The sequence below is a fragment of the Callospermophilus lateralis genome, unplaced genomic scaffold (genome assembly GCF_048772815.1).
Source record: "Callospermophilus lateralis isolate mCalLat2 unplaced genomic scaffold, mCalLat2.hap1 Scaffold_847, whole genome shotgun sequence".
Lineage (NCBI taxonomy): Eukaryota > Metazoa > Chordata > Mammalia > Rodentia > Sciuridae > Callospermophilus > Callospermophilus lateralis.
Window position 1 is genome coordinate 49405 of NW_027516554.1, and position 23229 is coordinate 72633.

General features: G+C 33.2%; 2 protein-coding genes across 2 annotated transcripts; one reads left to right on the plus strand and one right to left on the minus strand.

The window, feature by feature from the left end:
- Positions 1–2611: 2611 nt before the first annotated feature.
- On the plus strand, positions 2612–11096 carry LOC143386797 (C-type lectin domain family 4 member D-like). The gene is made up of 6 exons (XM_077108507.1): positions 2612–2639; positions 4343–4435; positions 7412–7513; positions 8225–8376; positions 9830–9945; positions 10949–11096. Exons 1-6 carry the CDS (start codon positions 2612–2614, stop codon positions 11094–11096), a joined length of 639 nt encoding a protein of 212 aa, XP_076964622.1.
- A 6503-nt stretch (positions 11097–17599) lies between these two features.
- Positions 17600–22350, minus strand: LOC143386799 (C-type lectin domain family 4 member E-like). The gene is made up of 6 exons (XM_077108508.1): positions 22314–22350; positions 21371–21463; positions 20650–20739; positions 19534–19685; positions 18791–18906; positions 17600–17756 (listed from the first exon to the last, which is right to left on the minus strand). The coding sequence occupies exons 1-6, from the start codon at positions 22348–22350 to the stop codon at positions 17600–17602; spliced, it is 645 nt and encodes a 214-aa protein (XP_076964623.1).
- Between the last annotated feature and the right edge of the window lie 879 nt (positions 22351–23229).

Genomic DNA, 23229 nt, shown 5'->3' on the forward strand with positions numbered 1-23229 from the left:
CTTTTTTTAAAAATTGATCTACTGTTTGAATAAATAAATGTGAAATGGCTAAGTGTTAAAACAAACATTTGAAAAAAACTGAGGTAAAATAAAATATTACCTCACAGAATGGATATTTGGTATATCATAATAAATAAATGTGAGTTTATCAAAATTATTTCAGCTAAATTTTTAGTCATTAAGTCACAAGAGCTTGACCACATAGTATATCAATAATTTCATAAGACTCAATTTCTGGATTGCAATAAACCACTTATTTTCAAAGAGATTTCTGAAGAACCAATGTATCTTTGGGGTACTGCAGTTTCCTCTAATACTGTCTTCTTTTATCAATACAATTTATCTTTGATTATGTTTAGATTAGACAATTTATTATAAGCCTTGTGCATTTTTCCCTCTTGAAATGTGATGGTGTGCTGTATTCTTCTTCTTCTTCTTCTTTTTTTTTTTAACTTGGTGTGCTGTATTCTTAAAAGCTGTGAAGAACTTACAAAGTAGGAATTTTCTGTAGTGAAACATGCTTACTAAATAAAATTTATAACTATTATTATAAATTCTAGTTTACCATGGAATTCCGCAACTAATAAAATTATGATGTAGTTTAATTTCTGTCTTTCTGCCTTTGCTATTTAAAATCTTTTGCAAAAAGGAGGCCATGCTGCTCTACTTTTGATATTTAAAACCTTTTGCAAAAAGAAGGTGATGCTGTTCTTAAATACCACACTGTCTTAATATTTATGTTTACTGGTATTTTATTTCCTTATTTAAATATTGAAAGTAAAAATTTACTATGAAGTCAACAATTCTCACAATCATTATTTCTAGGAGCCATTTATTCTGGTCAAAATCAATGTACATTTTACTTGACTCACAGAATTCAACATATAAACATACAATAGGATCTTCATTAAAATTACATTTAGAATAACTAAGAATAGTTTAAAATAAAATATTAATGTGTTAATAATAAATTTGAATAAAAAGTTGTTCTTATACTACTAACATTGTTTTTCCTACGTGATCATATGATCATTGATCATACAAATTCAGGAATATTAGGAAGAAGTTCAAATCAACATTCAACTATTTGATGGTGTTCCATAAACTGGAGTAAAACAGCAGATATTAAAAACATTCCTAAGTAGAAACTGAACTTTTCAGTGCATTCATAGTGGAAGCTATAATGCATATTTTCATATCTTACTATATTTTAGTCATATTATTTTATTCCTGATGTTTGGACTCACCTTGGGTCTAGACTATGGTGACTATATTCATATATAGACTGAAACCTCTGAAACCGTGAGCTCAAACAAACTTTTCTTCCTCTATGTTTTCCTTACCAGGTCTTTTGGGCACAGTAAAGCAAGAACTTACTAAAAAACAGGGCTATATTCTGGAAACTGGACTTTAAGAAAGCTCTCTAAAGTGCTAGGCACTTGCATTAGTCACCATGAGCCACTAAAATAAAGTATCAGAGATTGGATGCGGAGCAAACACTCAACCTCACAGTTATGAAGGTGGAAGTATGAGATCAGGGTGCCAATGTAGGCAGGTTCTGGTGAGGGCCCTCTTCAGGTTTTCAGATGGTTGGTTTCTTTCTGTAACCTCACATGGAGAGAATGAGGAGGTGGGTAGTGGCAGAAGAGAGAGATATCAAGATATATCAAGTGCAAACTCTCTGAGTACTTTTTAAAAGGGCACTGATTCCAGAATCAGTGTGGAAGCCAAACCACACACTCTGCTGCCCATAAACATAATCCTCATGATTTTATCTAATCCTAATTGTTGCTCAAATGTCCTATATCTAGATATCATATGGGGGTTAGGGTTTTAACCTAACAAATAGTCACTCTCCACTGTAAGTGAAGTCAGGGGCTCTGTTGGTGTCTATCACAGAATCTTCCATTTTCTTTTTCTTTGCCTTAAAAATCCTATTTTTTTCTCACCTAAGAAGATCCTGGAATTTAATGAACAATTTTTACCACCTTTCCCTCAATTCCCAAACAAAGACTTCTGTGTTTTCACATCAACAGACATACAAAATGTACATTAAAAGCTTTTGTTCATTGCTTATTTGTCTTTGCCACCTAGAAGAGAATATCTCACTTGGTTCAAGGAAATTTATAAGGGCAGAGTTTACCCCATGCATATAACTGCCTTTGAAAAGACAATATCCAGGAAAAGAAAAAGATGAGGGGATGAGTATTTCGTTTTTATCTGGCATAATGGTTATTTCCTTTAGGGCATTAATAATGTTTTGTCTAGATGAACAAAAACAAATTGTGAAATCTTACATGACACACCAAGGATCTCATATACTTATGGAAGTGTCTACCAACTCTTTTGGGGCATTGCTTTCTCAATTTCCATTTTCACTTTGCCCCATCTGCTTGAATGAATCAAGGGAAACCCCAATTTTTGAAAAGACTTCTTCTTTTGAGTCAACTGTTACACTGGGAACTTTCTGACCTCACCAGAAGCTAAGATTGGTGTTCAATCTCAAGTATTAATGAACATATTTCTCTATCCACAGAAATATATACCCTGAAAAAAAAAGGACGAGGTTCCTGGTCCTCTTGACCACTGGTCAACATAGAGTAAACACAGAATGAGGCTTGGAGAAACTCAGAGTAAACGTGAGTACTTTTTTCAATTTTAAAGAGGCAGAGGAAATGATAACTAAGAGTTAACAATGTGAATTGATGATAATTGCAAAGATAAAAGATAGTGATGAGAAGGATCAGTGGGAGGAAATGAGAATAACCTTGGTGAAGAGACAGATGAGTTGGGTAGCAGAAAGTTCTTTACAAAATGTAGGTTGTACCAAGAGAGAAATAATAAAAATATAAAAGAGAAGTAAGGTGAAAAGAAAGAGAGTCATTTGGGAAGATTCTTTTAAAAATGCTTTTATTAGTGCATTGCAGTTATATACAAATGGGGTTTCATTTTGACACAAACATACATGTGTGGAAAAGCATTTGCTTCATTTTAGTCCTCAGTATTTCCTCTTTCCCTCCTCTCCTCTCTCCTTCTGTTTCTCTTTCTCTATTTTACTTGTCATTCTTCTATTTATTTATTATTTTTAATTGGTGTTGTATAGACATATATAAAGGCGAAATTCAGTGTAATGTATTCATATTTGCAAGTAGCATAACTTGGATAACTTCATTCTGCTTGAATGGATTCTTTTAAGGGGGAGAGAGAAGGAAAGTGTAGAAATACACTGCCTCAGGATCATGGTATACCATGGGCTCTGACTCTGATTTTGTTTGACTTAAAGGACACCAAAATATTTGTATTGCAAGAATGTTAAATAATAGTTTTGAGAAATATAGAGAATCGATGAAAAATTATTTAAATTTAAAATTAAAGTTTTGCTTAATCTCATCAACCCTCCAAGGTGAACTTTAGTAGGATCACATTGTACAGTGGTCCTGAAAAATGCCTTTTCATGTAACAACATGCCTTGGGAATTTTTATGCTAATACATAATGATATGCATAATTATTTAGTTGTTACATATAATTTCATTATATACACTGATTGTAATTTTGAATATATGATATTGATAACACATATGTAAGTATTAGGTCCTTTTTTTCACAACTATTTGATGTATTCCATAAATAAAATAGCAGCTATTAAAAACTGCAATGCACATTCTTTTATTTGTAGAAAATTAATGAGTTTAAAAAATGGATAAAATCTATTGAATTGATATTTCTGAAAGATTTTTTTTTTTAATTTACAGTCTCAGCAGCATTTGTTTCCTCACTGTGGGTACTTATTTCCTCACATCCTTGCCAACACTGCAATTTTTACTTTCCTTCTACAAATCTATATGAAAAATCACACTACAATATTATAGTTCATGTTTCCTGATTGATAACCATTTATAATTTCAGCAAATTATAATTTTGGCATATTTTCTGCTCGAAGCTTTGCTCAGTTTTCTAATTGATTTTGAAATTCTTTATATAATATGGATTGTAATATTGAGACAAGACTTTTCTTTCATGTATTCCTTATTGTTTTAGGTTGTTTTTGTTACATAGAAGTTTTAATTTTTATGTACTCAAATTCTCAACTTTTTATGGGTGTCAGGTTTTATGTCTTGCTTATAGAAATGTTTCCTATTCCAAAATTATAAAAATGTTTACATTTATTTATTTACCACTAAGCTCTAAAATCAATATATTCACAAGAAATATTTAAGCTGTCCTCTAGATACTAAAATGTTTTGGATGTTCTTACATTTAGCTTGCTCCTTGGTAGAACTGCATTTCTTACACTTTTTGGCCAAGTTATCTAACCAGTTTTTTTTTGTTTTGTTTTTTAGGACAAGGAGGCCGGCATTCCCAGCTGGTCACTTGGGTCTTTGCAATTGTTTGCATCTCTCTTCTCAGTGCCTGTTTTATTGCAAATTGTTTTGGTAAGTTATTAGCTAAGGTGGAACTCTTATTGAATTATTTATTGAAAACAACTTTCATAAGGTTAATCCTAGCCTTTTACTGTCTTGATTTTCCCCAACGTATAAACGTATAATACATTCAGTGCCTTTGATTTACAATTTAGACTTACCTAGTTGCCTTTTATTGTTTGATGGTGCTATCTTGTGCCACAGAATGAAAGATTATTTTAGGTACTTGTAAAAACTGGTAAAAATAGTAAAGTTTTGAAGTGGAATTACAAGGGGCTGCATCTTATGAGTAGGGAGTAGGCAGAAAAAAAACAACTTTCTAATGTATTCACTTTGAAAGGGAGAGCAAGGTTGGATGTTCCCCTCCATTCCCTTCTCTGCCTCCTTCTTTCTTTCCCTCCCTCCTCCCCTCCCTCCTCCCTTCCCTCCCTTTCCTTCTTTTTTCCCTCCCTCCCTATCTCTCTTTCTTTCCCTCCCTCCCTCCTTCTCTCCTTTCTTTATTTAAAAAAACACATTATTGAGAAATGATTGACATATAAAAAACTGTAAATACTTAACAGACACATATGAAGTTTGAGGATGAGTATATATTTATGGGACCATAAGTATCATCACAACCATAGGAAAACTTGTTTTTTTATGATATCAAGACCCAAAATAAAATTATTAAAATAAAAGTAATATTACACAGTTACAAAAACAAACAGACTAGAGGAAATAATAGAGATCTTAATTACATATCCTGCATACATAAACTTTTTATATAAAAACAGAAGGGAATATTGCATAGTTATGAGAAGAGGATAATTTTGCTAAATTAATATTTAAACCCATTAATTTATCTATATTTAATAAATGAAACTAGGCTCATGCATCACACTAAGTACAAACATCCATCCTAATTGGATTATTGACCAAAATGTGAAGAGTGAATTAATTAAATCTTAAAAAGATAAATGGAGAATATCTTTATGATCTTGATAGGGCAATGATTTCTTAAATCACAAAATGCACATATAAAATAAATACAGCTTTGACAAATTATAATACATTGAAATAAGAGTTTCCATATAACAAGATAACAAAGTGGAAACAGAAAAACCTAAAAGAAAACATTTGTAGTCTATACAACTAATGTATGTGATATCTACACTACAAAATCTTTTCAATTCAATAGAAAAGAATATCTACAACATAATAGCAAAATTTTAAATAGTACATTATAAGAAAAATGATAGACAAATAAACACAGGAAAGTCAACTTCATTAGTCAGGAGAAACGCAACTGCAACTCACAATGAGATACCTTGCAAACATTCCAGGACGGTAATGATTAAAAAATCTGGCACTTCCCAATATTGTTGATGCTATGGAAAATTGGACCCGAACTGCTAAAGACTTGGTGCTTGTGTGAGTGTGAAGCAGACAACCTCTTTGGAAAAGTGTACCATGATTATAGTTTATAACACGTTTATGCTATCGTCATCCATTGCACTTCTAGGGATTTACCTTACAGAAATACATGCTCATGTGCTTTAGAATGGTGGTGAATATTGCTCAGAGAAGCATATTCACAACAGCCAAACACTGTATATAATACAAATGTCTACTAGAAGTAGAATAGATAAATATGTTTTATACATTACTATAGCAAAGAAATGGTTGAGTTATTGCGCATGCATTAGCATGGATAAATTCCAGAAACAATACTGAGCAGAAGATTAAAACCAAAGGAATACATTCCATGATTCCATATGGTCTTGGATTACATTATTAAAGTGGTAAAATTGTGAAGCAAAGCACTTTAAAAGTCATGAAATGGTTACCTTACAGGATAAATGGAATGCATTTGGGTTCTGAAGGCCACTGGCAATATTCTATTTCTTGGGTAGGACAAAATACCTCGAGTTTAACATATTATTATTACATGTTACAATAGTTTTCTAAACTGTACATTTATGTTTTCCACTTTCTTTAAAGCATTTGGCCATATTTCAGAGAAAAATTACTAATAAACATTAATATCAAATATAATTTTCAACAATTGCTTTTTAAAAAATATTTAATTAATTTTTATTTTTAAAATACATGACAGTGGAATGCATTACAATTCTTATTACATATACTGAGCACAATTTTTCATATCTCTGTATATAATGTATGTTGACACCAATTCATGTCTTCATACATGTACTTTGGATAATGATGTCTATCACATTCCACCATCATTGCTAACCCCTGCCCCCTCCCTTCTACTCCCACCCCTCTGCCCTATCTAGAGTTTGTCTGTTCCTCCCATGCTCCCCTCCCTACCCCATTATAGGTCAGTCACCTTATATCAGAAAACATTTGGCATTTGGGTTTTTTTTTTGGGGGGGGGGATTGGCTAACTTCACTTAGCATTGTTTTCTTCATTGCCAACCATTTACCTGCAAATGCCATGATTTTATTCTTTTTTATTGCTGAGTAATATTCCATTGTGTATATATGCTACATTTTTTTAATCCATTCATCTACAGAGGGGCATCTAGGTTGGTTTCACAGTTTAGCTATTGTGAATTGTGCTGCTATAAACATTGATATGGCTGTGTCCCTATAGTATGCTGGTTTTTTTTAAAAATATTTATTTATTTATTTTTAGTTTTCAGCGGACACAAGATCTTTGTTTGTATGTGATGCTGAGGATTGAACCCAGGCTGCACGCATGCCAGGCGGGCGCGCTACCGCTTGAGCCACATCCCCAGCCCTAGTATGCTGTTTTTAAGTCCTTTGGGTATAGACCAAGGAGGAACAGCTGGGTCAAATGGAGGTTCCATTCCTAGTTGCTCTCAACCAATTCACTTGTTGCTGGCACAAGGAAACTGCATAGGAAGAAAACACAATGTGTGGGCTTTAACTATTAGAGTAAGAGAAAATTTAGACTGCTTTAATTTTTCTATTAAAGTTGGTTATGTAAAGAAAGGAAACTAAACTTTTCTTTCTTGACAGTGACACATAACAATTTTTTACGTAAGAGAGGAATGCAAAGGTTCAAGTTACCAGAGTATCATATGAAGCTAACGTGCATCAGAGAAGAATCAGGACTAAAAGGTATAGATAGCAGAGAGCATAAATGAATGTCTTCTTATTTTCATTTCTATTCAAATTCATAATTTGATTTAAAGAATATAAGCAGTAAGCCAAGGAGGAGTAAAATAACATAAAGAAGAATCTAGCATAGAGGTGAATATATAAGTAAACTGGGAAAAATATTTCTCATGACTACACTCAGTGGAATAACTGGAAAAAATATAATAACACATTCATGGGCTATTTTCGACATCCAAGATATAACATGAATTTAATTCCAATTTATTATATGGACAGATTCTTCTTAGACTATATAGCTCAGCTGAGGTATCTTTTTATCTTTTATTTGCATTCTCATTTAAGAGAATGGAGAAATGTTTGAGTTTTAACAGATTTCCTTTTGACTCCTTCTGATAAGATGTCTTGCAAAAGACTTTAAGGAAACACTTTATATTTGAAAGTAAATAGATATAGGGACATTGTTTTTGAAGAGAATACTAAGCAATTTTCTCATCGACATTATGTGGTTTCAGGTACTATTATTTAGAAGATATTTAGAATTTAGTTTTTTGAGATTTTGCTAGGGGGGTGGGAAATGGGAGATAATGATTGTGGTAATCCTGGTATTACTTACACAAATGTTAAATGGATATTAAGTCATAGAATAGTTATGCAATTTGTCACAGATGAAAAAAAAAATTTATCTAATTTCCATTTCAATTTTCACCTTAGGAGATACCTGGAATTGCTGTCCTATTGGCTGGAAAGGCTTCCAGTCCAACTGCTATCTTCCTTTTAATGACAACAAAACATGGGCTGAGAGTGAAAGGAACTGTTCAGAGATGGGAGCCCATCTGGCGACAATCAGCACAGAAGCTGAGCAGGTTTGTCAGGAACTCTACCACAGTTTCTCTACTGCTTTTAATTTCTTTTCAGGGAAAGAATTTTTGTGCTCTTCTAGGCCTCTGGATCTTTTCTTCATCTATTCCATATGCTTGGTGGGCCTTTTCTTCTTCTCTTATTTTTTTTCTTCTCTCCTTCCCTCCCTCCTTCCTTCTTCTTCTCCTTCTCCTTCTTTCTTCTTCTTTGGGGGTACTGGGGATTGAACTGAACTCAGGAGCACTCAACCACTGAGCCACATCCCCAGCCATATACTGTATTTTATTTAGAGACAGGGGTCTCACTGAGTTGCTTAGCATCTTACTTTTGTTAAGGCTGGCTTTGGATTTGTGATCCTCCTGCCTCAGTCTCCTGAGCTGCTTTGATTACAGGCATGGGCCACTACGCCCAGGTAAACTGTGGTTTTAATATAAAGTCCACCATATGTTACAGTATACTTTACCATTTCTCTGATAATAGAAATGTTACATACATGTGGAATTATATAGTAACATATACATCTATCTATGAAACATTTTTTACATGTTAGAAAATTAGCTATTTTTCTTTATATTGTCAACTTCTCATCTTTCTGGGTTTTATTCAAGCATTATCTCTTCTAGAAAATGACCCTGATGACCTTCCCTACTCCACAATCCCGATTCTAAGTTGTAGGTACAGTTGTAACTCATTTGCAAGTGAGGTCGTAGCATTTACTCTAGTGTACTAAAATGTCTGTTTGCTACACCATCTCTTCCATTGACTCCCACTTGGGAGAGGGCTGGAGCCTTAATATACTCATCTTTGCATTTCTAGTGTTCTGTGCAGAGCCAGGTAGGCACACTGGATAAGACTTATTAAATGTTTGGTGAGTATGTGGGTAAACGAGTGATTAATCAGGATTGATTATAGCTTCTCAAGATAAATTACAGACAAAAAAATTGAGATGTATAGTTCTAATTCCAAATAAAGAAATATTTGGGTAAGTTCAGTTTTTCAAAGATGAAACTTATTTCCTCATATATTTATGACTCAGATTCTATTTTTTTCTTAATCAATAGTTTCCTTGAGTATTCTATCTCTAAGCCTTTTCCATCTATAGGATTGCTGCTGTTCAAATAAATGCAATTTAAAGAAACAATTTAAAAAGGCAATTTTAGAAACAAAAGCCTCTACAAATAAAATGCTATTAAGCAGGTATTAAGAGGGCTTCAAGTATAGCTCATTTAATCTACACAGTAACTCTATGAAGTAGTAAGTTGTTCTTTTTGGAGATAAGAAAACTGGGGATTCAGTAAGACAAAAGTATTTACTAAAATCATTAGAAGCAGGATTTGAAAACAGACCTGATATCAAATCTTTGTACTAAACCAGTAATCTATTTGACTTCTCTTTCTCAACAAAACAGCTATGGCTTAAGTTCAAATATATCTATAAAAATCTATATTTTGTGTGCAGAACTTTATGACTAAATTTTTGGATAGACGATTTTCATATTTCCTGGGACTTACAGACGAGGATATGGAAGGTCAACGGCATTGGGTGGACCAGACACCATTTAATCCACACATGGCGTGAGTATATTTGTTGGGGCTAAGGGCATTTATAGGCAAATGTGGGAAGATGTAGCAAGAAGAATTAATTGTAGAGTGGAATACACCAATGTAAAATATTTACTCAGAATAGAGCAGTGTGGATCAAGTAGCCTCTGTAGTCCACACCCAGTTGCAGAATAATCCTGACTTTAGCAAAATTTTTGGTATTTTTATTTATTCAATATTGATGGAAGAATGGATAGCTTAACAGTTATTTGAGAAAATAGTCCTTAAACTTGACATTTGTATAAACAACATAATGTGATATATATGTCTTCACTATCAGCTAAGAGTATACTACTGTATATGTATGTATGTGTGTGTGTGTGATTCAATTCCAGTATGGGGATTGAATCCAAGTACATTATACTACTGAGATATACTCCCAGTCCTTTATTTTTCATATTGAGACAGGGTATTATTAAGTTTCCAAGACTGACCTTGAACATAATTGTGATCTTCTTGAGTCTTTGACATTACATGTGTGCCACTATGTCCTGCTGATAAAAATTATTATTGAGAATTATAACCTGTTTTTCTTCTGTGAAACCAATATTGTCTAATATAAACAAAATCACAAAGTATATAATTACAATGTTTTAGCAATCACAAGAATAAAGCAAAAAGAAATAGTAAAATTTATTTTAATAATGCTTTAATTATCATGAATAATATATTTAACTCAATAATCCAAATCTTGTTTCAATGTGTGATTAATAGAAAACTATCAATAAGATGTTTAAACCCTTTCTTTCTGTACTAAGTTTCCAAAGTAAGGTGTGCACATAACAAACATCTCATATGGAGAGATCACATTTCAAGTGCTCAATAGGTGTTCAAGAGTCACATCAAATAGCGACTCTTGCATTGCACAGTGCAGCTCTGAAATGTTCAATAGGGACATTTTCTCTGACATGGTCCCCTGATAACTATATCTGTAATCCATATCATCTATATCTCTCTCTGTTTCTTCTTCTTTCAGATTCTGGCATGAGGATGAACCTAACAACTTTCAGGAAGAAGACTGTGTTGTCATTGTTAATGTCCAAGATAAATGGGCCTGGAATGATTTTCCTTGTAACTTTGAGACAAGTAGAATTTGTAAGATACCTGGAACAGGATTCAACTAGAAACCTACAAAGCGATCCTTGTGATGAAAAAGAACAACCAAATCAAGCAGGGCAGAATGTAAAGCATCATTCAAACAGAGAAAACATGGAGTCATAGAGCAATTTTCAGTCAGAATGCCCTTATTTATTTTTGTTCAATTCATGCAAGATTGTGTGTGTGTGTGTGTGTGTGTGTGTGTGTGTGTGTACAAGATAATGTGATTTTGTGTGGTGTTTTCATGGAAAGAATCATCTATTCCATGAGAACCAGTTTCATTATCTTTGCTTTCTTGATATTATCTCAAGGTAATTACTTTTTGTTTGGTATGCATTGATTAAATATCTAACAGAATCACTTGAATAATGCAATCTTTTTTGTCATTTTTCTTTTTTTTAAATTCTTATCTCTTAGAATTCTTAACTGGTAGTGGTGAATCATTTTTTTTTACCCAAGTATCACAGACTTTGAAGTATTTATGTGATATTTTTATTGTTTGATGTTTCATTTTCAGACTTTGAAGTAATGTCATTAAACTGACATTTGTGAGTGAAAATTTTCCAGAACCATAGTATAAAACAGTTCTAAATTATGGTACTGCACAGGTAGAAAAACAATGAATAACCTTCTTACTCCACTCTAAATAATTTTGAAAGCAGAATGTATCAAACTGACTTAATATCATTTTTAGTGGAAAATCCCATTATTGGCCACTTGAACCAAACACCTTCAATTCTATAGGATTGAAGAAAAAAGATCCTTGGGAAGATAAAAAACTCACCTTTGTATTGCTTGCTCCTGATAATCATTACTAAGGCTTAGATCTATCCTTTAGTAGAGATGAAATGTATTCCCTTTGGAATTATAGGAAAGTTACTGGGGATAATTTGGCTCTTAGCTAACAGTTAAAATTTATTTATTTATTTATTTATTTTATGTTGGTTGTTCAAAACATTACATAGTTCTTGATATATCATATTTCACACTTTGATTCAAGTGGGTTATGAACTCCCATTCTTACCCCGTATACAGATTGCAGAATCACATCAGTTACACTTCCATTGATATATATATTGCCATAATAGTGTCTGTTGTATTCTGCTGTCTTTCCTATCCTTTACTATCTCCCCTCCCCTCCCCTCCCCTCCCCTCTTCTCTCTCTACCCTCTCTACTGTAATTCATTAATTATTTGGAGTTCCACTATATTGGTAACTTCATTTTCACATGAAGGAAAGAGTCACATTTTAACCCATTAATTTATATTGTTAAAATATTTTTAAGCTATAAAGCTATAGTTCAAACTAGAAAGGAAGTCATTGTTTTAACCTCTTAAAATTGTTATGTATGTAATACCACTTATGAGGCAGTCCCATTCAACTTTAATAAAATACAGTGCTTTCTTAAAAATTTTAATCAGCTAATGTTTCCTGGCTCTCAACTGAAAAATTTTAAGTAATAATTTTTTAAATGATTTTCTATGCCACTCTTTTAAAAACAGTATTTATTTTGTAAACTGTTATTGATTTTTCTGATTTTGGAGTGTTGGTGTATGATTATATGTGGGGATTGGGTGCATTGTGTGTGTGTGTGTGTGTATGTGTGTGTGTGTGTGTGTGTGTGTGTGTGTGGTGTGTGTGTTATGTGTCTACATCTCAAACTGATGCTTTTAATTGGAATGATACAAAATAGTTTTAATCCTATCTACCATATACACTAAATTACATAGCACAAAGCCTGTTATAATAATTTTATGTAGATGCTACTAGGCTTTGTTCAGTTAATTCTTCAATTATTAATTCATATAAACCTGTATATAGGTAGAGATTCAGGTGTCAATAAAATGTGATAATTTATTCAGTTATGTCTATCTCTGTATAATGTGTTTCTCCAAATGTCAATCATCTTTCGTCACCTCCAATGCCATCACTACACCTTAAGCCTCATGGCCTTTGAATCTATCTCTCTGTTACCAACCTTAGTCATTTTCGGTCTGTTTTCAATTCTCATAGTACATCTCCTATTCACAATTTTTTGAAACATAACTGACAGTAATTTAATAAAACTAAACTCTAAATTTTAGTACTTCATAATATTCTAGAAGCTTGAAACACTCAAAAGATTTTAAGCAGTGTTTTCATTTTTATTTTTTTAAATATACAAGTGTATTAAAGAGGAAAAACAAGAAACACATAAATAAAAGTATGAAATAAATCTTCAGTCCCCCAATGCCCCTTCAGAGGAAATATGATTATTGGTTTCTTATATATATTTCCATATGTTTACATAATATATAACTATATATTCTACAAATGAAGGGTTAAATATGTATACTGTATAAGCTAGCTATGTACTATATGAAATATAGACATATGCATACTATATGAACATGTTAATATGTAGTCCACAATATTTTATACTGATATAATCAATATTTACATATTCCTAAACATCTTTTTTAAACATAATAATGGTTTGGAAATTGTTTTTACCTTGTTTTTTATAAGTGAATAGTATTTCATTGTATGGTTGTATCATAATTGGAAGTAATCTTAAAATTATAAATTATTTCCTTTATATAATAAAAAATCAACAAGATGATAGCTCTAAAACAAACCACAAAGCAGTCCCAGTTCAGAGCTGGAAATGGGGAAAATATTTCATGGATTTTCCACCTACAAATATATGGGGCTTACAGAACAAATTTGAATGCATTGAGAGGTGATGTGCAGTTCTGGAGAGTTAAGAGATGGATTATATGTGTACATAGAAAACTAAATAAATATGAAAAATAATGACAATACTAACCACAGTGAAAATCAGAATGCTTTAAGAGTACATGATAATATTAGATGTATATAATACATACTAGTACATGATTCAGCTGTGAATAATATTTTCAAATTCACAACAATGTAAATGTTGAATACTTAACATTTAAGTACAAACTTAAAAATAAGTGATCACATAGTGATAAAAGAATAGACATTGTACATATGTGAAACAGAAAGAGAAGGGAGATAGTCTTGTTCACTAGTGTGCAGTTAATAGAAACTAATCAAAAATTTAATAAGAAACCAAAGAGTTGTAATACAAACTATATTTAGAAGCTATTGAGAGTAGAAACCTGGAACTCATTAGATAAAGAAACATCTAAAGAGTTGAATGTAGTTGCTCCTCTGATTTAGGAATCAGAAGTTAGAAGAAGACAGCTACTTTTAATTACAACCCTTGAAGAAGAATTTGTTTTTTAAAACACATGTGTGGTGTTTTGATGGAAAGAATCATCTATTCCATGAGAACCAGTTTCATTATCTTTGCATTATCTAGTGTGCAGTTAATAGAAACTAATAAAAAATATTTATGTAGATAATTTGAAAATCTGATAATGTAATTAGTCACATCAGTATTTATTATTTATTTTGTGGTTCTTGAGATTAACCCCACAGCTTTATGCATGCTAGGCAAACGCTGTTCCATAGCTCCACCTCCAGTCCTTGCAACTATTTTGGAAAAGAGGTGCTTGAGCATTGTCATAGTCCATTTTCGGTTGCTCTACCAAAATACAAGCGGCTTGGAAATGTATAAAGAAAAGAGGTTAATTCCGCTCATAGTTTGGATGCTGATGAGTCAGCTAACCCTATCAGTTTACTTTTTGGTGGAAGCATTCAGGCTAGATCACAATACAGAGGGTGGCATCATGGTGGGAGGGCATGTGAGAGGGAAACAGCAGTCACATCAAGAGACAGGAAGCAAGAAGGATACAGGGGCTTTTCCCACCCTTTCTATAACAACCTACTCTCAGAGGAGCTCACTTGGGTTTCATGAAAACTACATTAGTCCCTTCCAAGGGCAGTGCTCTCAACTGGCCTAATTACTTTCCCTCAGGCCCCACTTATTAAAGATTCCACCACTTCTTACATGCCACTCTGGAGGCAAGTTTGCAGCACATGCAACTTCAGAGGACATGGTCAAACCATATTTAAAAGATAGCAAGTATCATCTAATAAAATCAATAAACCACTTAGTTCCAACTTTTTAACAAATGAGGAATAAAAGGAATATTCTAAAGGGTGCCTACACTAAATCTGTAGCAAATGTTCTACTCAATGTTAACCATTAGAAGCTTTCTTTGTAAAATATAATAAATATTATTATATTTAAAATATATAAAATATTAATATATTATACCAGAGAAAACAAGAGCAAAGTAAAGTGCTCACAATAGCAGCTTTTATGCAATAAAGTGTTCGTTATCTTAGCTAGCTTAATATAAAAATAAAACTCTAGGCAAAAAGTAAAATTCTCATTATTACTATACCAAAATTGTCTATTATGAATTGTTATTATGAATTGTGCTGCTGTAAACATTCATGTGGCTGTGTCCCTGTAGTATGCTGCTTTTAGGTCCTTTGGGTATAGTCTGAGAAGAGGAATATCTGGGTCAAATGGTGGTTCCATTCCCAGATTTCCAAGGAATCTCCATACTTCTTTCCAAATTGACTGAACCAATTTGCAGTCCCACCAGCAGTGTATGACTGTACCTTTTTCCCCACATCCTTGCCAACACTTGTTGTTGTCTTCATAATAGCTTCCATTCTGACTGGAGTGAGATGGTATCTTAGAGTACTTTTGACTTTCATTTCTCTGACTGTTAGAGATGATGAGCATTTTTTCATATATTGGTTGATTGATTGTATATCCTCTTCTGAGAAGTGTCTGTTTAGGTCCTTGGCCCATTTATTGATTGGATTATTTGGTTTTTTTTTTTTTTTTTTTTTTTGGTGCTTAGCTTGTTGAGTTATTTATATACCCTAGAGATTAGAGCTCTATCTGATGTGTGAGGGGTAAAAATCTGCTTTCAGGATGTAGGCTCTCTGTTCACCTCACAGATTGTTTCTTTTCCTGAGGAAAAACTTTTTAGTTTAAATCCATCCCATTTATTGATTCTTGGTTTTAATTCTTATGCTATAGGCATCTTATTAAGGAAGTTGGGGCCTAGCCCATGTGCTAAAGATTAGGGTCTACTTTTTCTTCTAGTAGACGCAGAGTCTCTGGTTTAATTCCTAGATCCACAATCCATTTTGCATTAACTTTTGTGCATGGTGAGAGATAGGGATTTAATCTCATTTTGTTGCATATGGATTTCTAGTTTCCCCAGCACCATTTCTTGAAGGTGCTAACTTTTCTCCAGTTCACGCTTTTGGCACCTTTGTTTAATATAAGATAGTTGTAATTTTGTGGGTTAGCCTCTGTATCCTCTATTCTATACCATTGCTCTACCAGTCTGTTTTAGTGCCAATACCATGCTGTTTTTGTTACGATTGCTCTGTAGTATAGTTTAAGGTCTGGTATAGATATACCACATGTTTCACTCTTCCTGCTTAGAATTGCTTTATTCTGGGTCTCTTATTTTTCCAGATGAATTTCATGATTGTGGAGAAAATTTTAAACTTGATTGCAAGACTTGTACTTATAAATACATATATAAAAGATCTTGCTCCACGTATTGAATGATTATCAGACTGCATCATCAAGAAAGGGAAAGGGACTGGAAAGAGGAAATACAAGAGTAAGAACACTTTACATGATTCTTTATAATTTTTCTTTACTTCGGAACAACTTATTTTTATAAGTTGCCACCCAGGCCTTGTACATGCTAGGCAAGAGCTCTTCTTCTGAGCTGCACCCCTAGTCCAGACTGAGCAACATTTTAGGAAAAAGTTTTATATGGTAATCTATAAAACATACAATTTTTGAAGTTCTAAAACCTTTAGATTTTTAATTTTTCACTTAATAAAAATAAAATTAAATTTAATATTGAAAAAGTATCATGTTGTATAATTTCTTTGTATAGGAGCAAAATGAATAATTTTCTTCTTATGAATCACAACATTCATGGCTGATGTCCTAATTCAGAAGATAAATTAATAAAATGAAACCATATAGATTTATTTAATAAAAGTTTTACAAGACATAGGAGTCATCAGAAATGTTTAGTCAGAGGAACATAGAAATCAACATATATTTTATCTCATGACTTGAAGATGCATCTTCGTTATTATACAGGAAAACATAGAGAAGATGTATGTTTGAACAGGAGATGAAAAACAACATGAGAAAAGACAGGCTTTTTAGGAGCTAGAAAGGGACAACCAGGCAATCATTCAAAGGAATTTCCAAAATCTTCTTTGTTTTACTCTGTACTTGCTCTATGTTCCTGTACTTTCATATAAATACCAATGAGGTGAGTGTATCAAAAGGAGAGTTCCTTGCTTCTCATGACTAGTGGATTGCTTTGAAAATTCTGAGAGGAGGAACTAACATGGAGTAGAATGTACTTCAGTCAGCATCATAAATTATAACATTGAAAAACACTTGTTTTATTTATATCTGAGTAATGAATACTTATGAAGTCCTTATGGTATGCAATGAATATTTTCTCTTGTTGGGCTATGGATATGTTCATGTTCTTGTTCATTATCATTTATATATTTAAGTCATGCAAATAGTTCTTAAAGATTTGTCTTAGTTTGCAGCATTTATTTCTGGCATTTCACAAATCCGAAACATGTTGTAGAAACAGGGTATATCATTCCAATTTTGCCTTGCATTTGAAGAGTCCCTGATGGTGGCACAGTCCTCCAGTGTAATTAAATTGTTAGGCTCTCCTGCATCCCAGAAGCTGAAAAAGACCAACATGGGAGATTTTAAATCCCAGCAAGAGGAAATAAAGTTACCTAATACATAAGGCAAACCACATTTGTGTTATTTACAATAATCTTGTGATGTAGAAATTATTATCTTTATTTTGTCAGGGAAGAAAAGGAGTCTCAGAAAAGCAAGACCATTTGTCCAATTTGTGGGTTTTAAAACTGAACTGGATTCTTTAGACTTTCTATTCTGCCATGCCTCTTCATGGTTTTAGACCCCTAAGGAGAAGTTATGGGGAGGTTTGATTATCTAATGGATTTATTTCCTTTGCATTCTTACCTTATGTTAAAGTTGGTTCTCTTTTTCTACTCAGAGTATGTGTTAACTTAGGTACACCCTTAAATTTTACAGTGCTGTAATGAAGCAACTTCTCTAGAGAATCCGAGCCTCTGGGTTGTATTCTTAAAACTGCAGTTTATTAGCTGAGTAAGACATTTAATCCTTTGACATTTAGCTTCCCCAAATGCTAGATGAAGACTAAGTACATTGATGTCTCTCAGAAAGGGGTAATTTAGGTTAAATGAAATAACAAATGAGAGAAAAACTTAAGTGCTGTGTTCTAATAATTCAATACAATTATCAAGGAGAAAAGGGACATTTTCAAAGGGTTCCCACTTTCACATTATAAGTGGGAAACCATTTTTAAAAAGTTTTACATGCTTTCTCAAAACACTATTTTTTTCATTTATCTAGTTTGGGGGCATAAAACTTTATTCTATTCTTTCTTTTGCAACTTCAATGAGCACATATTTCATTCTAATCTTCTTCATATTTTCATTGATCATTTCTCCTTGATTCTTGAGACAGTACCAGGAAATGGGAGAAGTAAGAGATTGTGCCTCTTTTCTCTCTTCTATACGAGTTTTTCCTCTTTAAGAATCTAATACAACCTGAATGTTCTTCATGTATCAACAATAACAAAAAAGTTTTGAGAATGACCCTCAACAGTGGTCTAACTTTAGGACTGTGGGTAATGTGGTTATTTTCCTACAGGAAGATACTTACCTCAGTGACTCTGTGAAAGGTGTGCCATCCACCCATTGCCACTCACCCTCAACCACTTGGTCTGTCAGTCCAATAAAAAACTCTCTCTTTTTAGGTTTTGCATGGTAAGGGAATTCCTATGGAAGATATAAAATCAAAAAAAGAGAAAATAAGCTATTTCACTTCAGAAGAGATGTTGCAAGTAATTGCAATTGAAAGAGGTAAAGTAGGGTCAAGACAAGAAATGATAGATCAATGAATCTGAAATAATAATGTCATCAAGGATTACCTTCTAATTTTTTATTGTAGTAAAATACACATTAAAATGAAACTTAAAAGGTAACAATCAACAGGAGAATTTCAATGATTAATTCAAAGTTTATCTACTTTTATAGATAGTCAAATCTCTTGTATATCTATAGCACAAAACATTTGTAATCATAATTTAAAAATAATGGACAGTAGTTGCCTTTCTTCTCTCATATGATATGTTCATAAACAAAAGGGTTATTCTAAAATTAATTCCCAATTTTCTTTCCCCTAAATAATAGTGTAACTCCACAAGGAAATCACCTTTTTGTTAGGTTAATCTAGTAATGAAGATAAATTAAAACAAATATTAGAAGTGTTAGAAGCAGCATGCATTGAATTATGTTTATTTAATAAACTGTAGTTTGGGTCAAACACTGGCCCATGTATGGGAAAAGGGATGGATTATGTGGAGAATACTACATCAACACTGGAGGAGCCTGTACTATAATTACCTGTTCCTCCTGTGTGTTGATAACCGCCAGGTGAGCTCCCATGCCTGAGCAGTTCCTTGAACTTGATAACCAGGACATGGTGTTTGTAGAAAAGAAATAGCAGCTAGATTGAAAATGTTTCCAGTTCAATGGACAGCAATTCTTAACTGATCCTAGGAGAAGAGACATTTCAGTTAGTGCCTCAAATGAACTGAGTAAGGAAACATAACATTTCTTCTGATCCTATGGAGTCCAGCATTGATAATAGAAACCTCAGAAATCCTTGTTAATTCCCCACATCTTACTAAGACTTTAGATAGTTCCAGTATTAGTAAATATTTAAACAACATTTTTCTTGTCTTTTGAACATATCTTCATTTTCTAAATGTCAGTGCTAATAAATACAACAATACATGCCATCTATTTAAGTTATACAATTGATACAGAACTCTTTCGTTTGTTCTTAGATTATTAAGGGCAGAAAATGCAAGCTATGCATTTTTTTTTTTCTGGGTGACTCCTAAGCAAGTGTCTCTTTTGCTACCTAAAAATGTATTCTCAACCAAGGCATAAAGACGGGCAAAATTTCTAAGAATAATACAATTTTAGCCTTTGAAGTTTCTTTAAAAAAAAACCCACCAAAATCTCTCAATTTAATGGTGAGAAAATTATAACTCAAAGAAGAAAGTCCATTTCCCAGTATCATGTAGCATTTTTCTAAGACTTGTAGCAAGAAAAGATATACAGGTGTTTACAATTTATTTCTGAGGTACTACCAAATTCTCTACTCTGTACTCTTTTTTTCTTTTACCTTATTTTGGATACAGGTGAAAGAAAAAGAAAATGTTATACACTTTCTGTTTACAGATTTACTGTTCAGACACATCCTCTAATTTATTCTAAACTTTTCTCAAATGTCCCTGAAATTTTCTGCCTCAATGCTAATTACATTTCCAAAGTTTTGTCGTCTATCCCGACCATTTCCTCAACATTCTTTTATAGTGTAGACAGGATTTCACATTTTGTTTTAAAAAACAGGATCTTATCCAAAGATAATTTTCTTATTCCAAAATCAGTCTAGAAGCCATAAAGTGTAGATTTATAAATTTTGATATTCAACAGTGGGGCCTGTTATACCTGAACCATCATTATTGCAGGAGAGCTCCCGTAAATTCTCATGTGGTCGGGACTTTTTCTCATCACGAATTTGAAAGCTGTGATATGTCACTGTAAGAAAAAGGGCCCAGTTAATGTTCATTTTTTTGTTGTAATTTATAATTTTTCTCAGTTTAGTGTTCATAACAAAAGTGGCATTAATTATTATGATGTTTATATCCTATTTACTTTTCATTCCATCTACAGAGGCAAGGGGATTCACTTCCTAAAAAGGAGAAGACAGTTTCATATTTCATAGTTTTCCTGACTTTTGAAGACGAGTACACTTTATTTCAGACCCAAAAATCTAGAAAAACCAAACATGTTTGCATTTCCTCTTATTCCAAGTTTAACTTCTCAACCCTTTCTTACAAAAAAGTAATTTGTTTTTACATCTGTTCCTGACCAGTGAATCCAAGTTCCAGTTTATTGTCTCACAGAGAAGAGTACATTAATGATAAGGGTACAATGGGAAGGGCTCTAGCAACAGGGAGGTGAAAACTGTGCCAGAGATCACTGAAATCTGGTAATGGTCCTCTAGTAGTTTGGGGTTTCTGGCTTGAAGTATAGCCCGGAGATTAAGAGGGAAAAAAAACAAAATAGAATACATGTTTCAGGAGAAGAAAAGCCAGAGACAGCAAGGAAGAGTTTACTCTTAATATTATTGTGGAGAATTGGATTAAACTTGACCTTCAGAACCCACCGATACATCTGGTGATAAAACAGGCACTGAGAAGCAGGATGGAGGCACTGGCCACAGTCCATAAGAATGCCTGGGAAGAGAAGAATCTTCTCTCTGTAGAAAGGCAGACTCAAACACAGTCAATCTTCCTGGGACAAGATAACAACAGAGATTTAAGAGAGTCTTATTTTTTCTTGTTTCTTTCCACTCGCATTGTTTGTATTGTGTAATTCTCAAGTGTCAGCATGCAGCAAAATCACCTGCTGGGCTTGCTGAAACAGATAGCTGAACCTTACCCCCAGAGTTAGCAATTTGGAGGAGCTCATTTGGAACCAACAAGTTTTCAGGGGTTGCAGATGCTGCTGGTATGAGGACCCCACTTTAAGAGTAATCCATGACAAATATTAAGACTTTGACTCATGAACTCAGTTATACAATTTTTTTCCTTCTAGTTCTTCCAGTTAAAAAAGTATTTTCATATTTATAAGGCTCTTTTTGTTTCTCTTCCTTTTATCCCTTCTGCTTTTCTTGTCTCTCCTTTCTCTTCAGTGTCTCATTTATCAAGTTTGCTGTAAGTTAATCAGATAAAGCATTGACAATCCTGTATTAGCTTCCCCCCTCTTTCTAATATACATTTTAAGGACAAGGAAAGTGAGTTCCACAGAAGTGAAGTGACTCAAGGCATCAAAGAAAAGGAGAAATAGCAGTCTGGTAGCTCTCCTTGCATTCAAGTCAACAAGCTTCCAGTATGACATATAGTCTTCTAATCAGTCTCAATCTCAATCTCTCTCTCTCTCTCTCTCTTTTCTCTCTCTCTGTCTTATTAAACCTCCTTTTTTCCTCTTCTCATTCCTATTTTTTTCTTAATTCCACTGAGTATTTTTCTATTGTCTTTCCCCTCACCATATTTATCTCCTTTTCTAATAAAATATCTAAGGAAGAAATGAAAGAGTTACAGGTTTACCTATGCATTGTAGTGCAGATGATTTGCATGAATTCATTCTCTTTCTTTCTCTCTCTCCCTTCTCAGTTTGTGCATCCAGGAGTGTTCGGTTTGTAAGATTCCAGGGAAAATGAATCATGAATGATCAACACTTTATTTCCTTTTAGATAGTTCAACACTAGTAGATATAGATTAGCTTGTTTGGTGACTGTGCATTTAACTCAGGATTTCCCTTCTTGCGTAAGGTTAAGGGAGTTTACTGTACAACTCCTCTATTTTCCTCACTCCAGGAAATAACAAGATGAGGAAATGACAAAGCACTAAGCCGCAACACATGTAGGCTGACTGACATAAAATGCAAAAAACCTAAAAAAGTTTTTTCTTTAGGTGGAAAAAGTCTCATTTTTTCAACACCTAACTCATTCCCAATTTTCCCTTGACACTGTGGTGTCCATCTTTGCATTCAAAATTTCAATTTTCATCTGTATCACCCATACATTTGATAACTGAAAAAGAAGGCTTGGACTCCAAATCTCACAGATTTAGCAGAGAGCTGGGCATATAGTGGGTGTATTTATCACTTAGCAACAAGAATATTTTTCCATCTTTTATCATTTTACTTCCTTCCTCTTGAGATGGTAGTGCTGAGTATTTGCATCCCTTTTATCCAATGTCAACAATGGTTTATTTCACAGACCCACCTTAGCTGATCAACCTCATGCAACATGGACATGATTCCTTTGAAATTCAGCTCAATTTGTTACAATATGAAACAAATCCTGAGGCCTCAGAGAGAGCAAGTATTTTAATTCTATTGCTCTGATACACTTGGAAATTTTATTTACTTATTGTAACCTACATTATGAGAGAAAGATTTACATGTCTGAAGAAGCAATTTTATTGGATGTTAGAATGTAATGCTTCGCCAGAATGTTAG